General features: G+C 42.0%; 1 protein-coding gene across 1 annotated transcript in view; it reads left to right on the top strand.

Moving 5' to 3' along the window:
• Positions 1 to 1,410: 1,410 nt before the first annotated feature.
• Positions 1,411 to 21,765, top strand: part of LOC116072388 (beta-galactosidase-1-like protein 2) — a 31,499-nt gene continuing 11,144 nt past the window's right edge. The window contains exons 1-13 of the mRNA XM_031343820.1: positions 1,411 to 1,483; positions 2,991 to 3,083; positions 3,612 to 3,809; positions 7,736 to 7,804; positions 8,734 to 8,829; positions 9,646 to 9,754; positions 12,735 to 12,827; positions 14,509 to 14,590; positions 15,562 to 15,626; positions 16,289 to 16,373; positions 17,167 to 17,304; positions 18,404 to 18,484; positions 19,078 to 19,184. Coding sequence (XP_031199680.1) covers positions 2,992 to 3,083; positions 3,612 to 3,809; positions 7,736 to 7,804; positions 8,734 to 8,829; positions 9,646 to 9,754; positions 12,735 to 12,827; positions 14,509 to 14,590; positions 15,562 to 15,626; positions 16,289 to 16,373; positions 17,167 to 17,304; positions 18,404 to 18,484; positions 19,078 to 19,184 — 1,215 coding nt within the window. The 5' untranslated portion in view covers positions 1,411 to 1,483; position 2,991. The remainder of the gene's footprint in view (positions 1,484 to 2,990; positions 3,084 to 3,611; positions 3,810 to 7,735; positions 7,805 to 8,733; positions 8,830 to 9,645; positions 9,755 to 12,734; positions 12,828 to 14,508; positions 14,591 to 15,561; positions 15,627 to 16,288; positions 16,374 to 17,166; positions 17,305 to 18,403; positions 18,485 to 19,077; positions 19,185 to 21,765) is intronic.

The raw sequence follows: 21,765 nt of genomic DNA, 5'->3' as shown, positions 1-21,765 counted from the left end.
GTGTCTGTCAATCAGTGTGCCAATGTAAATAATCATGTGACTTATGACGTGTGTCTCGAGGTCTGCAAACATTCAAACGTAAGAATGATATGGATCTGCGCACACTGACATGTGTCTGCCATCCTTGGAGGCCAACCAGGGCTACATTTAAGAGCTCAGGAAACGGCAACAATAAAAGAATAACAAAAAGTGATGTGGGTTATTTAATATTATAAAGTGAGTGCCGTAAAGGAGGCAAGTGAGGGGAAACCAGACACTCACAGAATGCTGAAAACCAGGTTTGGCCGAGCTGAGGACAATCACGACTGTATCAGGAAAGTATTGTTTAGTGTTTAGGATCCTGGCTATGGGATGTCTGATGCTAGTGAAGCAGACGGACTGTCCATGATGAAGTGTAAGGAGGTGCCCAATTTAAAAGGGTTATTGTCAGGGCTGGAGCTATCACTGTGAGTAACAACAGGCAACAGAGGCAGATGATCTGCTGTTAACAGAGCCCTTGTCTGAGTATTTGCAGACTGAGAGCATGCAAGTATGGAGTCCTTCGATGCCTACCTCAGTTAGGTGAAAAAAGGTGAGATTACTGGTAAAAGCAGAAGTACAGAACATAAAGGTTATGGGTGAAGGCAAGTAGGAAAGAACGTACGGGGAAATGGTTGAGTTAAAATCATAGCTATAGCCTGGAGGTGGTGACCCATATCTTTAATCCCAGCACTCTGGAAGCAGGGGTTTGAGGCCAGAGCTAGTTCCAGGATAGCCAGCACTAAAGAAAGCCTATCTTGCAAAACCACTATGAAAAAAAAATCATAATTGTAAATTAAGAAAATGACAGATTAGGTAAAAGTACTTTAGCTGAATGGGTTTCCCAAGGAGGTTTTTATCCTGGTACACTTCAGGAAAAGCACAAGAATAGAGAGTGATATAAAAAGCAAGCCTAGAAAAGAGATCTTTTTTAAAAAAGAAAAATTGTGCAAGAAATCTTCAGTTAGGGAAGGCAGTTTTGGGGGAAAACTCATTAATCTTGGTGCTTCATTCAACATCAAACTTTCAACTGTGTAGTAGCAAAATCAAAGAAAAGTCTAACAAGAACCACAGCTGAGGAGGAGGTGGCCTGGAACTTTCAGTCTGACCCAGGAGAGGTCGTTCATGAGGGCACTGCCTGCCTCTGTGGGAAGCTAGCCAGCTGATGGACTGAGGCCACAGGCTACCCTGCTCTTTTCTAGGTAAATCTGCAATAAAGAGGCGTTTCACTCTCTTTGGCGACTGGACAAAGTATAAATATAATGTTGGCAGAATCTGAAACAGAGCTTCCCTCCACCCACGAGGTCCTGTGCCCACAGGCCAAGAGAAGGGCATCAACCACAGGTGTCTGGACACCTGGGCTCTGCCTGCCCTGGTGGGAACAGGAGGCTGCAGTGCTTGGGAAAGGCTCGCAGTGCCGTGGCTGCTGGCTGACAGCGACTAACTTCGAGAAGAGATCAGTCCAGTAAGGCATCAGAATCTCCTCCTTGAGGTCTTTGATGTACTGCCTGTCTTCCAGAGACAACCCGTGTACCAAGCACTTCTTGTGTGCAGGACAGGAGGCCGGGTACTGGCTTGTGGTTACTCACATGAGCAGAGTCACCGTGGCAGTGCAGGCTAGACCAGGACAAAGTGATGTTTTAGGGCCAAGCTCTGGGAACACCGCTTGGTGCCAGTGGCCTCTGGAATAGTTAAAGCTCAGGTCAGTTAAAGCTCAGCCTAGGTCAGCCTGGTGAGCTGCCCAGTTGACCCAAGATGAGTGTCCTCTGGGCTGTGCGAGGCCCAGTTTGACATTGTCTGGCTGCTCTGCCCTGTGAGCTTTTACAGTCTCCAGTCTCTGCAGGCTGGATGCATGCCTCTGCTGGTGGTTTCCCATGAAATTGGCTCAGGCTGAGGACTCTGCTTGGAGCTCTCCTTCAGAGTCTCTTGAATTTTTGCTTTGTGTCTCCTGGAAACCTTGCCAGAGAGACCGCTGTCCTTTCTTACCACACCAGACCCTGCCCTTTGTACTGTCAGAACCTCTTCACAGTCTTTTTCTTGTTTGTTTGTTTGTTTAATTTTTGGTTATTTTTTAAGAAAATCTTTCTGTGATTTACCCATTCTCAATTCTGCCTGGATGTAGATGTTTTACTAACGGTAACAACTTCACATTTGCTCAAAAATGCTTATGGTAGTGGTGGCGGTGTTGATCTGAATGTCGATGAGTGATTACTGCAGGCCGAGTAGTCTCTCTCTCTCTCTCTCTCTCTCTCTCTCTCTCTTTCTCTCTCTCTCTCTCTGTGTGTGTGTGTGTGTGTGTGTGTGTGTGTGAAAGGGGGTTGGATCTGAAACATTATTCTGCTTTGATTTAGTACTTTTTTAAAAAGTGGAACACTGAGTATTTTAATTAGAAAACTTTGTTGAGCTCAGTGCTGTGGGTGCTGGAAAGAGCAGCATTCAGATTCTGCTAAAAAAAAAAAAAGTCCAGTCTACCCAGGACTCACTAGTTTTTGATACGTTTGTCCCAGAATGAGTGCCATAAAGACATCAACAGGCCATAAAGATGATAAGATGTATTCTGGCAATGTGTGGGCTGATCCCTACCAGTAGCAGGCAAATGAAAAACTGAGTTGGAGACAAAGAATTGATCCCCTCTGTGAAGACATTCCCCATTAGGATCCATTAGGATCCATTTCCTAGCAGCAGAACCAGTGTGGAAGCTTCTCAGAGGTTATGCTCCACTGTATTAAAACCATTATTTGACTGGATCCTGAGCCACACCAAAACATATGGTGCCTATGTAACGGATATGGTCCTCCATTCAGCAGCCATGGCTTCACTATGCTGTCATGATTCCAGCTGGTGCAAAGCCTAGGAACAAATTCTGCCTTCTCAATAGACCACCTTCTCCAGGGAAAGCCTATTTCAGCTCCTAGCTGTTCCCCCCGGCCCCCAGGCCCATATTTCTGACGTCTCTGTTCTGTCCCATTTAGCATGTGGGCCTTCCTGGGGAGATCTGAATGCATTCTGTGTCTGTCTTCAGCCTTGTGCGCGATGGCTCTGCTCAGCAATGACCAGTTACCCAGGTATGTTTTCAGACCACCACAGCAATATACCTGGGACCCACCTAAGGAAAGGCTCAAAACAATTCCTGTGTGTGCACGTGCACATGTGCATATATTTCATATCTGTGTGCATGAGCCATGGTGCATGTGTGAAGGTCAGAGAACAATTTCAGATGTTAGCCCTTAACTTCCACCTTGTTTGAGACAGGATCTCTCTTGTTCACTAAGGCTTCCATGGATTTTTCTCTCTGCCTCTATTTTCCTCTAAGGGTACTGGGATTAGATACAAGCATTTATTGCATTTGATGTGTCTAGGCTTTACCTGGATTCTGGGAACCTGCAAGCACTTTACACACTGAGCCCTGTCCCTAGCTCCTCTCTCTCTCTTTCTCTTCCTTTCCCTCACTTCCTCTCCACCTTTCTCCTCTTTTCTTTAGAAAACAGGGTAGGCTCTGTTTCCGAGGCTGACCTTGAACTCTTCAGTTTTCCTGGGCCTTGCTAAGTGCTTATCCTGTGCTCTAGAAATCATATGCCTTCTTGTCCTTGCAGGCTTAATCAAACTCACTTGACCCCCTTGTTGCTGAAAATCCGAAAAGTAGGTTTAGAAGTCAATGGCTCGCAATTCACACTGGAAGGCTTTCCATTCCGGATCATATCTGGCACTATAGACTACTTCCGGATACCTAGGAACTCATGGAGACTCAGCTTGAGTAAGATGCAGGCCTGTGGCTTCAATACTCTTACCACGTGAGTGTTTGTTTCTTCTGGTTCTTGTTTCAAGAGTTTTTCAACTGAATCCTAGCTGAGGCTTCATTTGAATAGTCTTTTTATATTATTATTATTATTATTATTATTATTATTATTATTATTATGAGATATATTTGTTAGCTAGCTTATTAGTCAGGGTTCTCTAAAGGAGCAGAAGTATATATTCCCATGTGTTTATATATAGGACTTATTAGAGTGGCTTACTGTGGTCTGAGTAGTCCAACAATGGCTGTCTTCTGCTAGAAAACCCAAGGATCTGAAATTGGCCAGTCCATGAGACTGGATGTCTTAGCAGCCCTGATCTGGTGATAGAGTCCAGGGAAGTACTGGAGAGCTACTGGTCTTCATTGTACATTGGAATCCTGGAAGAAGCAGGTTCTAACACAAGCCAAGATAAACTTGCCAGTGAGATTGAAGACAAGCAGGCACAAATCAAAAGCTTCCTTGTTCCATGTCTTTTTTTTTTTTTTTTTTTTTTTGTGGGATGCTACCAGAAACTGTGACCCAGATTTTAGAGTGGATCTTTTGTTCTCAAATGATCCAGATTTAGGGCGAGTCTTCTCTCTTCAGATGATCCACGTCTGAGTTAGGTCTTCCCACCTAAACGATCCACTTGAGAGGTTCCTTAGTAGGCCTGCCCAGGTGCTTGAGTTTTAGTTAATTCTAGATGTAATCAAATTGACAACCAAGATTAGTCATCACATCTGGCTTATAGCCCTGTAATCTCAATATTTAGGAGGTGGAGGCAGGAGGCTTGTTTAAGGCCAGTCCTGCTTACATAAAAAAAATTGAAGCTAGCCTAAGCTACATAAGATTTGCTTAAAACACAAATGAACAAACTATGAATCCCCCAAATAGCCAATCAAACACCACCTAAAAAAAACACCACCAAAATAACAACTAACCCAAAAGGTGTGCACTATGTTTATTTTGCCTTGAGTATTTGATAGCATGAAATATATTTGAATGCTTCTATCCTCCATGTGAAAATAGAGAGTATGGTTGGGGAATTCACCAGAGAAGACTGCTCAGACATGAGCAGAAGCCAACAGAAATCTTTATTAGCAGGCAGCAGCTAACACTGGGTAATTGGGATCTAAATGTATCCTCCAGCCTTTCTCAATGTAAGTTTTTTTTTTTGGTTTTGTTTTTTGTTTGTTTGTTTATTTTTCCTTATTTTTCTTTCTTTTTCCTTTTTTCTTGGATATTTTCTTTATTTACACTTCAAATGTTTTCCCCTTTCCAGGTCTCCCCTTCGGAAACCATCTAATCCTATCTCCCTTCCCCCTTCCTTTATGAGGGTGCTCCCCCACCTACCCACTCACTCCTGCCTTCCCACCCTGGCATTTCCTTATACTGGGGCATCAAGCACCCTCAGGCCCAAGGACCTCTCCTTCCACCTATGTCCAACACGGCCATCTTCTGCCACATATGGGGCCAGAGCAATGGGTCCCTCCCTCTTTGGTAGGTGGTCCAGTCCCCCAGAACTCCAGGGAGGTCTGGCCAGTTGACACTGTTGCTCCCTCCATGGGGCTGCAACCCCCTTCAGTCAATGTAAGCTTTTAAGCAGAAAAATTATGTTCTGGGTTGACATACTTTAGTTAACAAGAACAGTTAGCCAGAAGCAGAACTACAGAAACCAAAAAAATCAAGGCTAATACATTTTGAGACTTCCCCAGAACTATATGGACTTTGATGGGTTAGGACTTTGTTTTAGTTCTGCTAGGTGATGCTTATGTGCTGAGTTTACAGCCTGAATGGTACTTTCAGCATGGAGTCAGTTGTGCTAAGGTCTGGGAGCCTGTTACAGAAGGTAGGCTGGAGGTGGGATTTTTTTTTTTTTTTAAAGTCTGGCTACAACAACTATAGGCTGGATTGTAAATATGTAATAAAACAAACAAACAAACAAACAAAAAGTCCGGCTAGCAATCTCCCCGAGCTTTTCAGTGCACATTAAATGTCAGTGTCTCCCTCCCCAGTAGGAAGCAGAAGGGAATGTTCTTCAGCTCTTCTCAGAGAGAACCTAGGCTTTTGGAGGAGGTAAAGGCCATGAAAATGTGGGAACAACATCCCACAAACTTTTCCCTATTGGAGAGTTCCCAAACCACCAAGATAATCTCACAACCCATGAGCTGCAGCTTGTGCATTCTTAAGCAATGTCTCCTGGTAGGCTGTGGTTCTCTGTATCCACTGCCATAGTCAAGTTTCTCCGGGAAAGCACAGTCAGCAGAAAGAGTGATTATGGACTGCTCATGTAGCTATGGGGCTGAGAAGTCCCCGGTGCTGTAGTTCAAAGGATGGAAACTCTGGACGGCAGGGAGCAAACTTGCATTGGAGTCTTAAGGCTTGAGAACAAGATGCCATGGTAAAAGTTCCAATTCAAAAGCAGGCAGAGCCAAAACCCCAAAAGGAAAGCTGAGAAAAGGGATGCATACTTGTGAGCCTCATACTTAGACTGAGTCAGGAGGATTACAAGTTTGATTACAAGTCTAGGATACATATTAAGACCCTGTAACAAAACAAAACTCAAGAACAAAACTGAAAGATTGCTTTGGAGACAAACCCACCCAGATGCCATATGCTGTTTATTTTGTTGGCAAAGCCACATAGAATTCCATGGACAATCACACCACCATGTTTGGCTGTGAGTTATTTGCAGTTCATAGCTATTATCAATAGTGTGGTCATGAGTGACCTATGTGCCATATCTATAGTGTGTATCTAGGAATGGCCTCAACAAAGTGACACACGTTCATTCCTGAATGTCAGTCCTTTCTGCAAAATTTCCAAAGGACAGTGAATTAAGTAGTTTTATAGAGCTGAGCAAGCTCTTCCCTCACTCATAGCTGAGTACTTTCATATTCATATACTGTGTTCCCGTTACATCGTGATTCTCCATTCTCTTCTAGTTTCTGGGAACCTGTGATCTTTTCTCTGCCTCCACATACTTGGTTATTCAGAATGCTCAGATCAGTGTTACCAGGAAACCTCTGTCCTCTCATGTCTGTCTTCTTTCACTTAGCACCATGCTTCAAGGTGCATCCATGTTGTACTATAAACCAAAATCTCATTCTTGTTTTAGTTGGAATAATACACCAGCATTTATATGTTTAAGTGTCTTTTATTTTTTGAGTCAGGGTCTCCCTGTATAGCCCTAGCTGTCCTGGAACTTGCTCTATAGACCAGGTTAACCTTGAACTTGATCCACCTTTGCCTCTCAAGTGCTGGGACTAAAGGCCACCACACCCAGCTCTTTTATTATACCTTAAAGTTCACTGGTCTTTTATTCTAGGTGTCTACTCTTTTGTTTGTTCCAACTTTTTCATTCCTTTTTCTTAATTGTATCCAGAAAACACACACATACACACACATACACACACCACTAAACGATGTACATAGACCTTTTTCCTTTTTCCTTTCAGAAAAGGTCTTGCTAAATTGCTAGAGCTATCCTTGAACTCTACCAGAATCAGTCATTGAACTTTCCACCCCCCTGCCTCATCACCCTTAGGTGGAATTAAAGACATGTGTCACCAGGACCTTTATTATTATTATTATTTTTTTGACAGGCTATCACCATGCAGGTTAGGCAGTCCTCAAACTTGTGAGTCTCTCCTCCTTCAGCCTCTAAAGTGGTGGTATTACAGGCATGTACCCCACACCCAACTGTTTTTGTTTGTTAGTTTGTTTTTTTTTTTCCAACACAGGTCTTGCTGTCTAGCTGACTGGCCTAAAACTTATGATCTTCCTGCTTCAGCCTCCTCACTGTTGGGAATGCATATGCATGCCGTAGAGACTTCAGTTTTGAAACATGAAGCTTTCTCTCAGGAAAGAAGCTTGCGTCTCTGTTAAGGATGCAGGGTAGATGAAGGAGGTTCTTACTCTTCTCCTTGTCCCCTTGACAGGCATGTTCCTTGGAACCTCCACGAGCCAGCAGTGGGCCAGTTTTATTTCATTGAAAACGTGGACCTCTTGTAGGTGTTTATACTTTAATTTCTTGATTCTGAGATTCAGATAGGGAAGTTCCTGGTGGGTTAGATGATGGAATGGGATGGATAGCTCTACTTTTTGGTTATTTTTGTTTGTTTGTTTGTTTGTTTGGTTGGTTGGTTTGGTTGTTGTTTTTTTAGCTTTAAGCATTTTAATCAATAGTATATATTTTCCATTATATTTTAATATATTCTTTTGAGTGTGCAAGCATCTGATTATGTGCATATGTGTACATCTGAAGGTTGGATTAAAGTCATGAAGACTGGCGGTAGGCACCTCAACCCACTGATCTGCTTCAGCAGACTGTAATAATAACTTCTTGCCCTCATCCTTGCTATAATGCTTGATAATTTTATCATAGCTGATTTTTGTCTCTGTTGTTTGGAGTTACATACTAAATTGTGTTGTTGATGTTTTGAGGCAGGCAGGGTCTCACCATATAAACTCTACCTGGCCTGGGATTCTCTATGTGAGTCAGGCTGGCTGCACACTCACAGAGGTCTGCTTGATTTTGCTTCCTAAGTGCTGGAATTAAAGGTGTGTGCTACTAAGCCCTAGCCTCTAATCCTGACTTAGTAAGCCAGCCAGAAGCTTTAATAAGTTTTTACCTGGCTTGAAGCCTCCTTGAGCCACTGGTCTATGGCTTACAGAACCTGCTCTTACAGTATGGTCTAGACCTTGTTTTAGCTAGCATTTGGCAGTGTGAGCCCAGCAAAAAGAACCTGCTCTCTCAGTTATAATAGCAGATTCTGAGCTATGGTTTGTAGTCTCTGTCTTAAATCTTTGATATTGTCTTCTAAGTCACCGTCCCTTTGGGTACTGAGCTCATAGAGAACAGAAGGCAGATAGCTTGAGAGCTGCCGAGCAAAGCCCTGCTTTGGGAGTGATGCCACTGTGAGTGCTTTCATTCCAGAGCTTTTATCTCCATGGCTTCGGAGATGGGACTCTGGGTCATTCTGTGTCCAGGCCCCTACATTGGCAGTGATTTGGACCTTGGAGGCTTGCCCAGGTGAGTTGTAGTCTGAGGGTCCCTGGCTGGGAAGCACATTCACAGGGCTTTATTTCTGTACACATTAAAAAAGGTCTACACTATTTTTTTCATTAATGGCAGGTGATGAAGATTGTGGGGATGGTTTTTGAGTCTGGCTGTTTTCTCTTAGTTAATACTTTCAAATTTTATGCATGCTGTGGCAGGACCATCTGTCCGTGTGGTTTTCCTTCTCCTAGCTGAGTATTTTTTCAGTAGAGCAAGTCTCTTCATCTCTCATGCACACAAACCAAAGCTCTTCTAAACAGCATTGTAACCGCCTCACTCCAGACTAGAGCTTGATAAACCTTGCCTGTGAAAGACAACTAGTAATTTCAGATGGGATAGGAAGAGCATCACAAATTTGGGGCTATCTTAGGCTACATAATGAGTACTAGATTAGTAGTGCTACATAGCAAGATTCTGATATAAAGTCCAGATAACAAATATTCTAGTCTTTCTGAGCCTCTACTGCAGTGAAAATATGTGAATGATTGGGTACAATTGTTCCAACCAAACTATGTAGTTAAGCAGACAGTCTAACTTGGCTTTTAGGCTGTAGTTTGCTGAACTCGGTCTTGGATCATAGTTACAAAACTCTCCCAGCACCATCCGCAACCCCCATCTTGAGGTGCTGAGGTGGTTTTAATTGGCACAGACTGTTCCTCTTGAAGCAGGACCACACCCTCACATCTCACTGTTCTGCGTGTAAATGTGGGCTGTGTTGTAGATTCCTTTTTGGAATCTTTATTATCACTGTTTCCCATCCTTAATCTGAATCACTTTTCTGAATGATAGCTGGTTACTTAAGGATCCAAAAATGAAATTACGGACAACTTACAAGGGATTTACTAAAGCAATGAATCGGTATTTCGACTATCTGATTCCCCGGATAGCAAAATTCCAGGTAAAATCCAGTTCTCATCTCCACAGGTAAGGAAATTGATTGACAGATATGTTTCCTGGATAGTGCTTGTGGCTCTCTGCACTCCGAGAAGCAGGGACCCTATTTTGGCTACTGTGTATTAGCACCCAGGAATTCCAGTGCCTTGTCTAAGCAAGCGTCAGGCATTACTTGTTGTGATGGTGGATGCTATAGAAGTGAGAAGATCCAGCCTGCGCTACATTTTGAGATCTCGGATTCAATTAGTCTCCTTTTGTCTTTGACACCAACTGTTCCACTCGCATCTGCCCTCCCTCCCACTATCAAGACACTTGGAAGAATGTTCTGTGTATCTTTTCTTTGATTGGCTGGTCATTAGCTTCTGCTCAAGATGACCAGAAATTAGACTGAAAAGCGCTCTCAGGCAGCTAGATACCAGTGCACCACAAACATTGCTTTAGGGGAGCCAGTGGAGACATGACCTCTCAGTCATGGTCTCTCAATTCAGAGCCTAAAATGGAGTCACTAGAGTTAGAGTGGTTCAGATGATGGCTTTTCTTGTAAAAGCTTATGTTTTCAGTGGAGACAGTTTGAATTTTTAAAATTACATCTCTCTCTCTCTCTCTCTCTCTCTCTCTCTCTCTCTCTCTCTCTCTATCTATCTATCTCTCTATCTCTATCTATCTATCTATCTATCTATCTATCTATCTATCTATCTATCTATCTATCATGTGGTATGGAACTCAGGTCATCAGCCTTTGTGGTAAATTCTTTTCTCTGAAGAGCCATCTTACCAGGGCCAGTTTGATCTTTTTATCTTATGTATATTCATGTTTTGCATATACATACATACACATATACATTACTTAGTGACCAAGGAACCCCAAAGGGGTGTTAGAACTGGAGTAACAAAGAGTTGTGAGCTACCACAGGTTTCTAGAACTGAACCCAGGTCCTCAGGAAGAGCAGCCAGTACTCTTAACCTCTAAGCCACCTCTTTATGTCCCCAAACAATATTTTCAACTTAGGTTGGCTTTAGTTGGGACAGAACAGCCTGCTAGGTGGATGAACATCTATAGTAGGTAGAAAATTAGTACAGAGAAACAAATGTTTAATGACATCTATTAGGTATCAAGTTTTGTACTAGGAAATCAGAACTTTCATCCTCACAGTGATCATTTTTAGGCTTGTATATACTGAATGGAGGCAATACCTAAATTTGCATATGTCTATGCAAATGCTAGATGAATGCTTCACATGTTGAACTTCTTGGGAATAGACTATAATTACTTAGGGAAGCTATTAAAATTCATAAAAGACCAAACAATACACACCAGTGAACATGTGGGAAGTCTATGGACAGTACAGGAATAGAGGCTCAGATTGGGAATGTAGCTCAGTTGGTAGAAAGCTTGCCTACCACATGAGCCCAGGGTTCAATCCTTAGCATCTCATAATCCAGTGTAGTATTCTAGCCCTTTTGCCTCAGATCGTCTCTGTCCTGATAGCTTCCGAACCTTTCATTGCTTCTGCTGTATTCTTCCGTGGAGAGATAAGAGATGAAGAGAAGAAGCTGGATTCGAAAGTCTTCCAGTGTTCATCAGCTAGGGCCATTAAGTTTAAAAAGTTAAGATACACCTTTAGTCTGTGTCCTTTATACTTGCCTGACATACAACTTAGGGACCAAGTGCTTGCTGCTTGCTCAGTGTCTTCCTGTTTCAATTCTGTCTAAAGCTTTCCTCGGTTACTATGGTCAGGTTCTGGTATGCAAGTACTTGTGACATAGTTTTAGACAGTCCTGGGTGCTCCCTCATTGCTACCTGTATCATAGGCATGGAGTTGGATTCATTATAGTCTGTTTCCCCCTTTATGCCAGGACAGGCACCTGAGGTTGTTCCACATGTTCCTGAAGGAAGTGTGAAGAAATGCTTCATAAGTTTGGCTATGCAGGTGGTAACTAGAGGGCCTGGTGGTCCAGCCAGTTAATTTTTTTAAAATTTATTTTTCTATTTCTCCTTTCCCAGTTTCCCCTCAAAAAAAAAAACAAAACCAAACAAACCCAAAAAACAACAACAAGAACAAACCCCTGTTCCCTCCCCCCTCCCCCTGCTCACCACTCCACCCCACCCTCTCCGACTTACTGGCCCTGGCATTCCCCTACACTGAGGCACAGAACCTTTCACAGGGCCAAGGCCTCTCCTCCCTTTGATGACCGACTTGGCCATCCTCTACTATACACATGCTGCCAGAGCCATGAGTCCCACCATGTGTACTCCTTGGTTGGTGGTTTAGTCCCTGGGAGCTCTGAGGGTACTAGTTAGTTCATATTGTTGTTCGTCCTAAGGGGCTGCAAACCCTTCAATTCCTTTGGTCCTTTCTCTAACTCCTTCATTGGGGACCCTTTACTCAGTTCAATGGATCCAGCCAGTTAATTTTAACATAGCTCCTTAAGGCATTTAAATGACAATGAGAAGGAGGGAGATGCTGAAGGCAGTGATGTCTCTAAGTGCAAAGATCTGAGTGGTGGGAAAGGTGACTACAGGCATTTTCGACCTCATGATCGACACACTAAATCATGAGGAAATGGTAGTTAATTAGGGGTGTTCTCAAAGGAACTGTTTTGGAAGCATTTGAATTCTCACATAGAGCCACTGACATTGAGCAAGAGAAATGGCCAGGATCATGGTTCATTCTGAGTTGAGTGTGCTTTTTTATCTTTTTGTTTGTTTGTTTGTTATGTTTTTTTAAAGATTTGTTATTTTATGCACATTGTTGTTTTGCCTACATGTCTGTGAGAAGGTACCAGATCTTTTGGAAATGAAGTTACTGACAGTTGTGAGCTGCCATGTGGGTACTGGGAATTGAACTTGGCTCCTCTGGAAAAGCAGCCAGTGCTCTTAACTGCTAAGCCATCTCTTCAGTCCAGGTGTGCCCAGCATTTAGAAAACTACAATCTTTCCCCACCAGTATCTCACTCTCATGTTCTCATCTCCTTGACCCTCAGTATAAAAAAGGAGGCCCCATCATTGCTGTGCAAGTCGAGAATGAATATGGTTCTTACTATATGGATAAGAAATACATGGCGTATGTGAAAAAGGTAAGTGCTCCTCCAGTTCTGCTCTGCTTCTTATATTTTGTTATGCTGTGGAGCAAATGTATCTTGAATATATATGTACTTGCTTGCAACTGTGAGGTATAAAGATGAATAGGGTCCACTTTTATCATTGATTATGCTCTAGACAATGGCCTAGAAATATCAGTTTGTTCTAATATAAGGCAGAAACACACCCTAGGACAGCTCTACTTTCTATGACTATCTCTGCTTTTTTTTTGGTTGAAGAACTTTTACATTTTCTTTACTTGAAAAACACAAGGTAATACATTTATTATGTGTTCTTCTTTTCTTCTACTTTCAGATGCATCCATCTATATAGGATAATTATATCCTATATAGATATAATCACACAATCAGATCTGTTGTTGAGTTGGGAGTGGTGAAGTTAGAGGGGTCCACAGTTCAAGATCGCCCTTAGCTATATAGTAAGTTTGTGGTCAGCCTGGATGATATGAGACCCTGTCTTAAAAAACTACTCTCTTAGTTTCTTTTTCTTTTTGATGTGATAAAATATTCTGACAATAGCAATTTAAGGGAGAAAGGGCTAATTTTCTTAGCTTGAAATTCAAGATACAGTCCATCATGTTGGTGAAGTCAATGCAATAGGAACTTGAAACAGTGGTTCATATCCCATCTACTCCCTGGAGGCGGCAGAAGACAAATGCTTGCATGTCAGTGCTTAGCTTGTGTTCTGCGTTTTATGTAGCCCAAGATCCCTAACTCAGGGAATGGTCCTGTTCACAATTCAGATGGAAGTTCTTTAGTTAGGCAAGCGCCACCACTGCCAGGCTCAAGTCGAAACATTTAAGGTCCATGCAAGTGACGGCTCCACCATAGGTGGATTAGTCCACAGCTTATGTGCCTTTCCCACTGACCAAAGAAACTACTGAAAGCTATGTATCATGTGGGAAAATTCAGACATTGTGAATGAAACACTCATTCCCATTCTCTGGCTTGGAGAAACCCCAGGAGGAGCTTTGGTGAAAGCACTGCAAGAGGTGATACAGCTGCCCCTCAGTCTCTTCCTTGAGGTTTGGAATTTGAACTGCTGTTGAGGAGTTTGACTGTGAGGCAGGACTCATATTTTTGTTTTAACTTTTTAACTTAAAAGTAGTTGCATGGGGAATGTCATACTTAGGGTTTCTGTTGATGCCACAAAACACCATGACCAAGAAACTTGGGGGAGAAAGGGTTTATCTGGCTTATACTTCCAGATTATAGTCCATCATTGGAGGAAGTCAGGACAGGAACTCAAACAGAGGCAGGACCTGATGCAGAAGCCATGGAGGGGTGCTGCTTACTGTTTTGCTTACCCGGACTTTCTCAGCCTGCTTTCTTATAGAATCCAGAACTACTAACCCAGGGATGGCACCACATACAATAGGTTAGGCCCTGCCCCCATTGATCGTTAATTGAGAAAATGCCTTATAGCTGGATCTCATGGAGGCATTTCCTCAACTGAGGCTCCTTCCTCTCTGATGACTCTAGCTTGTGTCAAGTTGACACACAAAACCAACCACTCCAGGGAATCAAGCCATCCTCTCCATCTTTCAACTTCACTGTGGTATTTCCAGTGGCACAGTTTGTTTTTATTCTACTGCCAGGAAGAAGAAATATCATGGGACTAAGAGCAATCTGTTTCCCTTACTGAATTTCTCCATAGGCTTTAGTGTCAAGAGGGATCAATGAGCTGCTCATGACTGCAGATGATGGTGCGAATCTAAAAAAGGGCCATTTGGAAAACGGTATGGTTTTGTTCGGTTGCATATGTTTCTACACTGGCCCAGTTGAAAAGGCACAGGTCTGTCTGATGCTTCATCTTTTTATTCCCTGGTGTGAGGACTTGTGAGCAAAACTGAGTTAGGAAGTAGGACCCAATCTTGCAGCACAGCAGCTGTTATGACCAGAGTTACTCCATTCTTTCAGACTTTTATTGGCCTGGCCCTGGGTCCAACTGTGTCCCCCCCAAAAAGTTTTCTCCAGCACTGACAAGTGACCCTGATTGAACAAAGAATGGAGGTGTTTCAGAGTAGTCTTGTTATGGGCCCAGTCTTGGCTATTCTCTGAACATATGAATTCGGAGAATAAAAGTGGGGCTGGGAGTAGGGTGTCAGAAGGCAAACTTCTCATGAGTAAAGCATTTGCTTGTCATGTGCCCATGGGTCCAACATCAGGTGCACAAAGAAGAAAAAAAATGAATGCATAGAGACCAAGACTGAGAAACATAATTTCTAAATTCTTTCCTCTAAGCAATTTGGTCATCTACATTCTCTTCCAATGTTCTTGTCCCTGGTCTTATTGGTGGCCCTTTCTGTTGAGTAGAAAGTTAGTGTTAATGTTCTGAATTAGAAGTCAAGCATGAATAAGGTCTGAAGTTTAAGCCCCACAACCAAAACTGTCAAGTTTTGGCATCTCAAGTTCTTCATTTGTTTTTCATGCATTGATTTGTACCGTGTGGCATATTTTAACTTTCTAGATCATCATTATAAGTTCTAAGTGAGAAACCATGTATGAAGTTCCTTTGTATGTTTTTATGTGGCTATAAGTGTAGCCACATATCTCTATTGCCAGCTCTGGCTATGGAAATATTGAAGTGAGAATCTTGGAGGCGTAAGTCCAAGAGGTGTGGCATGGACTCCAACATGGCTCTGGGAGTTTTCTGCCCCTGCCCTGTGGGGTCATGGCAGGTTCTCATGTATGTTTTTCCTACCCACAGTGCTGGTCACTCTCCACATGAAGAATATAAAGAAAGAAACATATGAAGACCTCAGATCTATTCAGGTAAGGGTCTTTCAGACACGACAGATGCCAGTGCTTGCCCCACCCTTGACTTCTTGTCTTACTTATTGAGAAAAATCTTAGTACTAATTAGTTTAGTTAAAGTTGCAATCTCCAGTGTTCTTCAATCTATTTTAGGTGGATTTAGGTTCAAGTTGTATAAATGCAGAACACTTGGTTCACAGGCCATAGTGTTGGGGTGTTATAATCCTAACTTTTGTTTACTCTGATTTGTAGGACAATTGCTCAAAGCTAGCATTTGTCATAATCCTTCTACTGATATAGCCACTGTGCCATTGACCATTTTAAATTCTTTCTCTGTGTCAGGTGTTTCTTACTAGATCTCTACTCTGGTCATCAAGAGAATGAAAAGATTGTATTTTTACAAATTTCCAGCTTTTACTTTTAGGGTATCTTGAAGGGGAAATATTGAAATGGCAGGTAACCCCCTCCCCCAAATAAAAAAAGCTTGGGACAGATGACCAGTAAAACCACATGAAGAGACCATGTGGCTGGGACGATCATGTGAGTGTGGAAGCACAGGACTCAAGCTCTGAGAAGTGGCAGGGGCACATGGGAGCCCTGGGCTGCAGGTTCCCTTGTAGGCAGTTCAGGGCTTCAGAATTTCAGAAGAGCATCTTAAATTGACACTTGGTTTCCTTCAGGGTAGAAGCCCTATTCTGATGATGGTATATACAGCCAACTCTTTTGACACATGGGGAGCTCTTCACCAGGTTGGAGATCCACAAAGTGAGTCCTCCTTCCTGACATTTTCAGGGAAATGTGAGAACCACAGTGGTACGGGGCTATTCTTCTCTTGCTCATTAGTGGCCTTGAGGTTTGGGGACAAGGCTCCCAGATGCTGTATCATATAAGTATCAATCTGGATAAGTAGATGCCTCCTAGACATCTGCTCAGAAAGAAATCACAGAGCATGAACATCTCTGGGGGGCATTGCAATAGAAACTTAAGTTTCTGTAGGTTTCATTATAACTATACTTCTCCAAGGCTAGAAAAGTAATGAGAATGAATTGTTCAGTGAGACAGAGTACCACAGTGAAGGTGTACAGGGTATGGAGTAGGTGGTGATATAGCTCCAGTTCATCTGATTTTAATTCATTTGTTGTCCCTGGAGAATTGTTGATGGCCATTTAAATGGAGTTGAAGGTAGACGTGACTGTTGCCACCATTTCAGATAAGTCACTGTGAGAAGCTGGTAAGTGCTTTAGAAATAGTAAGCTGACAATAGGTATGCCCCTAAAAAGTCATGAGCAATTTTTGATATACACAGTTTGTGTGCTAGAAAGAAGAAAGATTCATCCAAATATGAAACCTAGAGAAAGAAGTAATAAGTGACTTTGGATTTTGAAAACAAACACCACCAACTACTTCAGTCAGTCCTGGCTCATCTAACATGTTTTTCTGGGCATGAGCTCTAAGTTGATCTTGAAGATTTCAGGTCAAGGTAGTTTGAAAGTCTATGAGCTGGGAATTCTTAAATCCTAATTCTGTCTCTGCTTTCTTCCTGTTTTGCTGTCTGCAGTACTGATGAAGAATGTACGTGAGATATTCAACCTTGGGTTCTCCCTCAACTTCTACATGTTCCAAGGTGGCACCAACTTTGGCTTAATTGGTGGATCTGAGTCTTCAGAGGGTCACACGCCTGTAGTAACCAGTTATGGCATGTATTGGTTCCCTGAATCACCTCCAACCTAGGGTGTCTAGAGCATAGAAGATTAGGGAGATCTCTGGAACCATTGAGCTGTCTTGACTTTCATGTGTGTTGGAACTGAGGATTTGGTATTTGGTCATGACCCCACTAGATATTGGGGTCGTGGCTTTCTGGGACTTTGTGAGCAGACAGGTTTGTAACCTTAGTCTTGCTTATCTGCTGTACGGAACCTTGCTTTAAACAGTTCTATGCAAAGTCTTTTGCTTTGGATTTTCTAAGAACACCACAAAAGGTAGCCTCCAAATCTCTCAACAGACCAAGTAGGAAATTAAGGGTGAAATAAAGCTAATGTTCACTTAGAAATATGAGGTCTTATTTTCCTCCATATCATTACCATACTTGATTTTTTAATGTAATTTTTCATACTTGATTTTTTTAAATGTAATTTTTCTGACAGGTGTGTCTTGGTGTCATGGTTTTTATTTGTGTTTTCCTAATGAGCAATGATTTTGAGGATCTTTCCATCTGTTGATTTACCATTTGTTCAATTTTTTTTTGGTGAAGTATCTATGCATATCTTGGTTCCATTTTTTTTTTAAAAGGGCAACTTTTTGGTTTTTTTTGCAATTTTGAAAATTTTAAACACCCGAACTCCAGATAAAAGGCCTTTGTCAAGTGTATGCTTTGTAAATGTTTTCTCACAGTATGTAGCTTGTCTTTTTATTACCTTCATAGTGTGTTTTGAAGATCAGAAATTTAAAATTTTAACAAAAGTATTAATTTATTAAAATAAAAGAAGTTGGAAGTAGGAAGGACAAGCCACTGTGTTGGAGGGTCATGGATGGTGGCTGGGACCTACTGCAGCCACACAGATTGGTGCAGTTTGCCTCCTGTTGACAATCCATACCCTCATCAAAGCTCAGCAGGTACCTCTTGGTTTGGACCAATGGACATATGAAATTCTCTTATCGCATAACCAAAGGGGCCCCACCACTCAAGTTGCTAATGTTTTTCTTTTTTTCTTTTTTTTTTTTTTTTCCTCTTCAGGGGAAAGGAGTCAATCCTAAGGTGTTCTGAGGGAAATGACACATTTCTCTGTTTTCTTTAGACTACAGTGGACTGGTGTCAGAAGGTGGAGGTTATACACCTGAGTACCAGGAATTTCAGCATTTTTTCCATTCTGTTATAGGTACTCAGATTCGGTAGCAACTTCGATCTGAAGGGTGATGTAGATTTCCAGGGGGATCTGCTCTGGGATGAGGGTAGGGAGGAAGTGGAGTCATTTTGGGTAGAAATCCAATATGCTTCATTTTGTCATGGGCATTGGAAATGCTTGAGATGCAGGGTCTGCTCTTGTGTGCTCAGCACAGGACCGTGTGGCTTGGCTGTGCTTGTAATCCTCTAAGACTTCTAACAGCTAGAGGCTCCAGCTCCCCTTCTGCACTATTCAGTAAGCATAACTTGGCTGGGGTGAGGGAGAAAGGGCAGACTGTGAAAGCATATGTATTTGTAGCTGGGCTTTAGGAGGTTCTCTAGATTTAACAGCCAAGGTCAATGTGCTCCTTTTTCTAGGAAAATAAAGGGTAGTTCCTCAGATGTTTAAGGATATGAGAGGACTCTTACTTAATTAGCACCTGCCTTAATTCTTCCTGGAATTAGGAAGTTAGGGCTACGTGACTGGGTCCTTCATTTGTGGAGACTGTGGGATAGCAGGGAACTTGGTGTTTTCCCATGGAGTTGTGGTAGATCCTAGGATTGCCAGTTATGTGCTTTTCATTGCAGATTTTCAGTTGTCCGTTCAACCAAAAGCTACACTGATGTTTGCCTATCAGCCAGTGATGTTGTTACATTTCATGACCCTGTGGGAAGTCCTGCCCTATCTGGTCAAGGTGGGTATTTCTTGGGTATAGACACATGGTATCACTTTAGGAAAAAAAGGAATGGGAAATAAAGAGATAGCTCAAAGACCAAGGAGTAGAAGATTAGGGAACCAAAGTAATCTTTGGAAATCTTAGTTCCTTTTCAAGTTTTATAGTTAAGAATAAGGAAACCAATGGTAAGAACTCAGATTAGAGTAAATTTGAAGAAAACATCTAAACTTGTGTAACACTAGAAACAGTCCCTTTCATGATCTAGCTGTAAAGATTCAACTTTCCTTCTTTCCTTCCTTCCTTCCTTCCTTCCTTCCTTCCTTCCTTCCTTCCTTCCTTCTTTCTTTCTCTTTCTTCTTTCTTTCTTTCTTTTCTTCCTTCCTCTCTTTCTTTCTTTCTTTCTTTCTTTCTTTCTTTCTTTCTTTCTTTCTTTCTTCTTTCTTTCTTTCTTTCTTTATTTCTTTCTATCTTTTTTAATTTTTATTCATTTTTTTTAATGTTTATGTATGTTTTGCCTGCATGTATATAAGTGAACTATGTCTATCTATGGAGCCAGAAGAGGGTACCAGATCAACTGAAACTGGTAGGAACTAAATTCGAGTCCTTTGCAAGGGTAGTGCACTGGTATTACCCACCGAGCTATAGCTGCACCCTTGTCCCTGCTTTCTTAGGTATTAGAATAGAAGTACATTGACTAGACCTATGGTAGTGATTTTTAAAAACTTTTTATTGGTTCTTTGTGAATTTCACATCATGCATCCCAATCCCACTCATCTCTCCCTCTCCTTTTACCTGTCCTTTATTCTTCTAACCTCCCCACCAACAGTGAAAAAAAACATCTTGTGGAAGCTATAGTGTGTCACAGTTTGTCCCACAATGTACCCCTTTGTCCATACTTCTTTGCTTGCAAATGTTCATTGCAATGACTCCTACATGGTCTTTGGTTTCTGCTACTCTATCAATACTGGAATCGTACTGAGACTCCTTTCAGATATCTGATTGTTGCCCTATGCCATGGAGATCCTGTAGTTTTGGATCTGTAGGATTCGCTCCTTATGCATTCCAGCAGTTCATTGATTAGATAGAACTTGAAGTAGGCCAACTCAAAAGTCCTGGATTTGGACCTGAGAGTTATCTAGTCAGCCAGCCTGTTTTCCTGCTCTCATACATTGGGGCTAGCTCACCAGCAACCACCTACAAGCAGGGCCAGCTCTATTTGCTGCCTATATGAGGTGTAGGGCCTATGCTCTACAGTACTGCAGCAGGTGAGGGGCAGGGACAACTCTCCCTCCTGCTATAGGTGTCAAGGGGCAGGGATGGGGGAGGGCATCTCTCCTTCACCTAGGGCAATGATTTTTAGTCTTTTTTTTCCATAGATGAATGCTTTCTCTAAACTCATTGTTAAGTTCAATGTATAAAACATAAACTAGGTTAGTCAGGGTGTTCTAAAGCATTGAACTTTCTTCCCCTGTAAGGGTCAGCCATCCCCTTTTTGGGATATTGCCACTCTTAAATTATCCCTTGGGTTTCCAGAAACACAGATTGAAAAGTGGTCTAAGGAAACATTGCATGCTTATTCTTATAGAACCCATCAAGTATCAATATTTTGGAACTGTATTATGGTGATGTTATTCTAGACAATTTCATGTCTAATGAGTAAGAAGAAGAATGAAAAACAGATTGAAGAACCATGAACCATACATAGGTGAAGGAACTGAGATTTATCATCATTGTTATAGAAGTACTGTCTGTGTGCTGGACAGTTACAGTAGTCCAGGGTGACTTTGGTCAAGGTAGTATTAAGGCTGAAAAGCTGAACAGAGGCAGACTATATGGCAGCTATGTGTTTGGAAACTGAAGTTAGGATTGCACAAGAAGGTTCTGTGTGGGGTAGTGTCAAACAAAAAGTTAGACAACACAGAAGGAGATGCTTACAGACAGGCAACAACATTTTGGGTATATGTTGTGGCAGGAATCAGACTCAATACACTCTATCAGCTAAACCTCATAGTTTCTAGTTCTGCTTTTATTCATTTATATTTTTGAGACAAATTCTTGCTATGTAGGTCAGGCTGGCCTCAAATTCATGATGTTCCCTTGGCCTCCTTAGAGCCGGGATTACATGTATACACTACTATGCCAGTGTTTTTCTCTTGTGCATCTCTGCTTATGAAGTTACTGTGGTGCTTTTGTGTATCATATCCCCAGCATCAAACAAACTGTTTCTCGTTTCCCTGCTGGTCAGTGGGTGTAGGTGCTGCTAGCGCACATGCTCATTTTCTTTCTTTCTTTCTTTCTTTTTTTTTTTTTTTTTTTTTTTTTTTTGATATTCATTAGATATTTTCTTTATTTACATGTAAATTTCTCCATTTCCAGTTTCCCCTCCAAAAAACAAAGAAACAAACAAAAACAACAAAAACAAACCCCTGTTACCTCCCCCCTCCCCCTGCCTGCCACCCCACCCTCTCCCACTTATTGGCCTTGGCATTCCCCTACACTGGGGCACAGAACCTTCACAAGGCTGAGGTCCTCTCCTATTGATGATCAAATTGCAATCCTCTACCATACACATGCTGCCAGAACAATCAGACCCCTCCAT

The sequence above is a fragment of the Mastomys coucha genome, unplaced genomic scaffold, assembly GCF_008632895.1.
Source record: "Mastomys coucha isolate ucsf_1 unplaced genomic scaffold, UCSF_Mcou_1 pScaffold23, whole genome shotgun sequence".
NCBI lineage: Eukaryota > Metazoa > Chordata > Mammalia > Rodentia > Muridae > Mastomys > Mastomys coucha.
The sequence above is the reverse complement of the archived record's forward strand: the minus strand, read 5'-3'. Positions and strand labels throughout refer to the sequence as shown.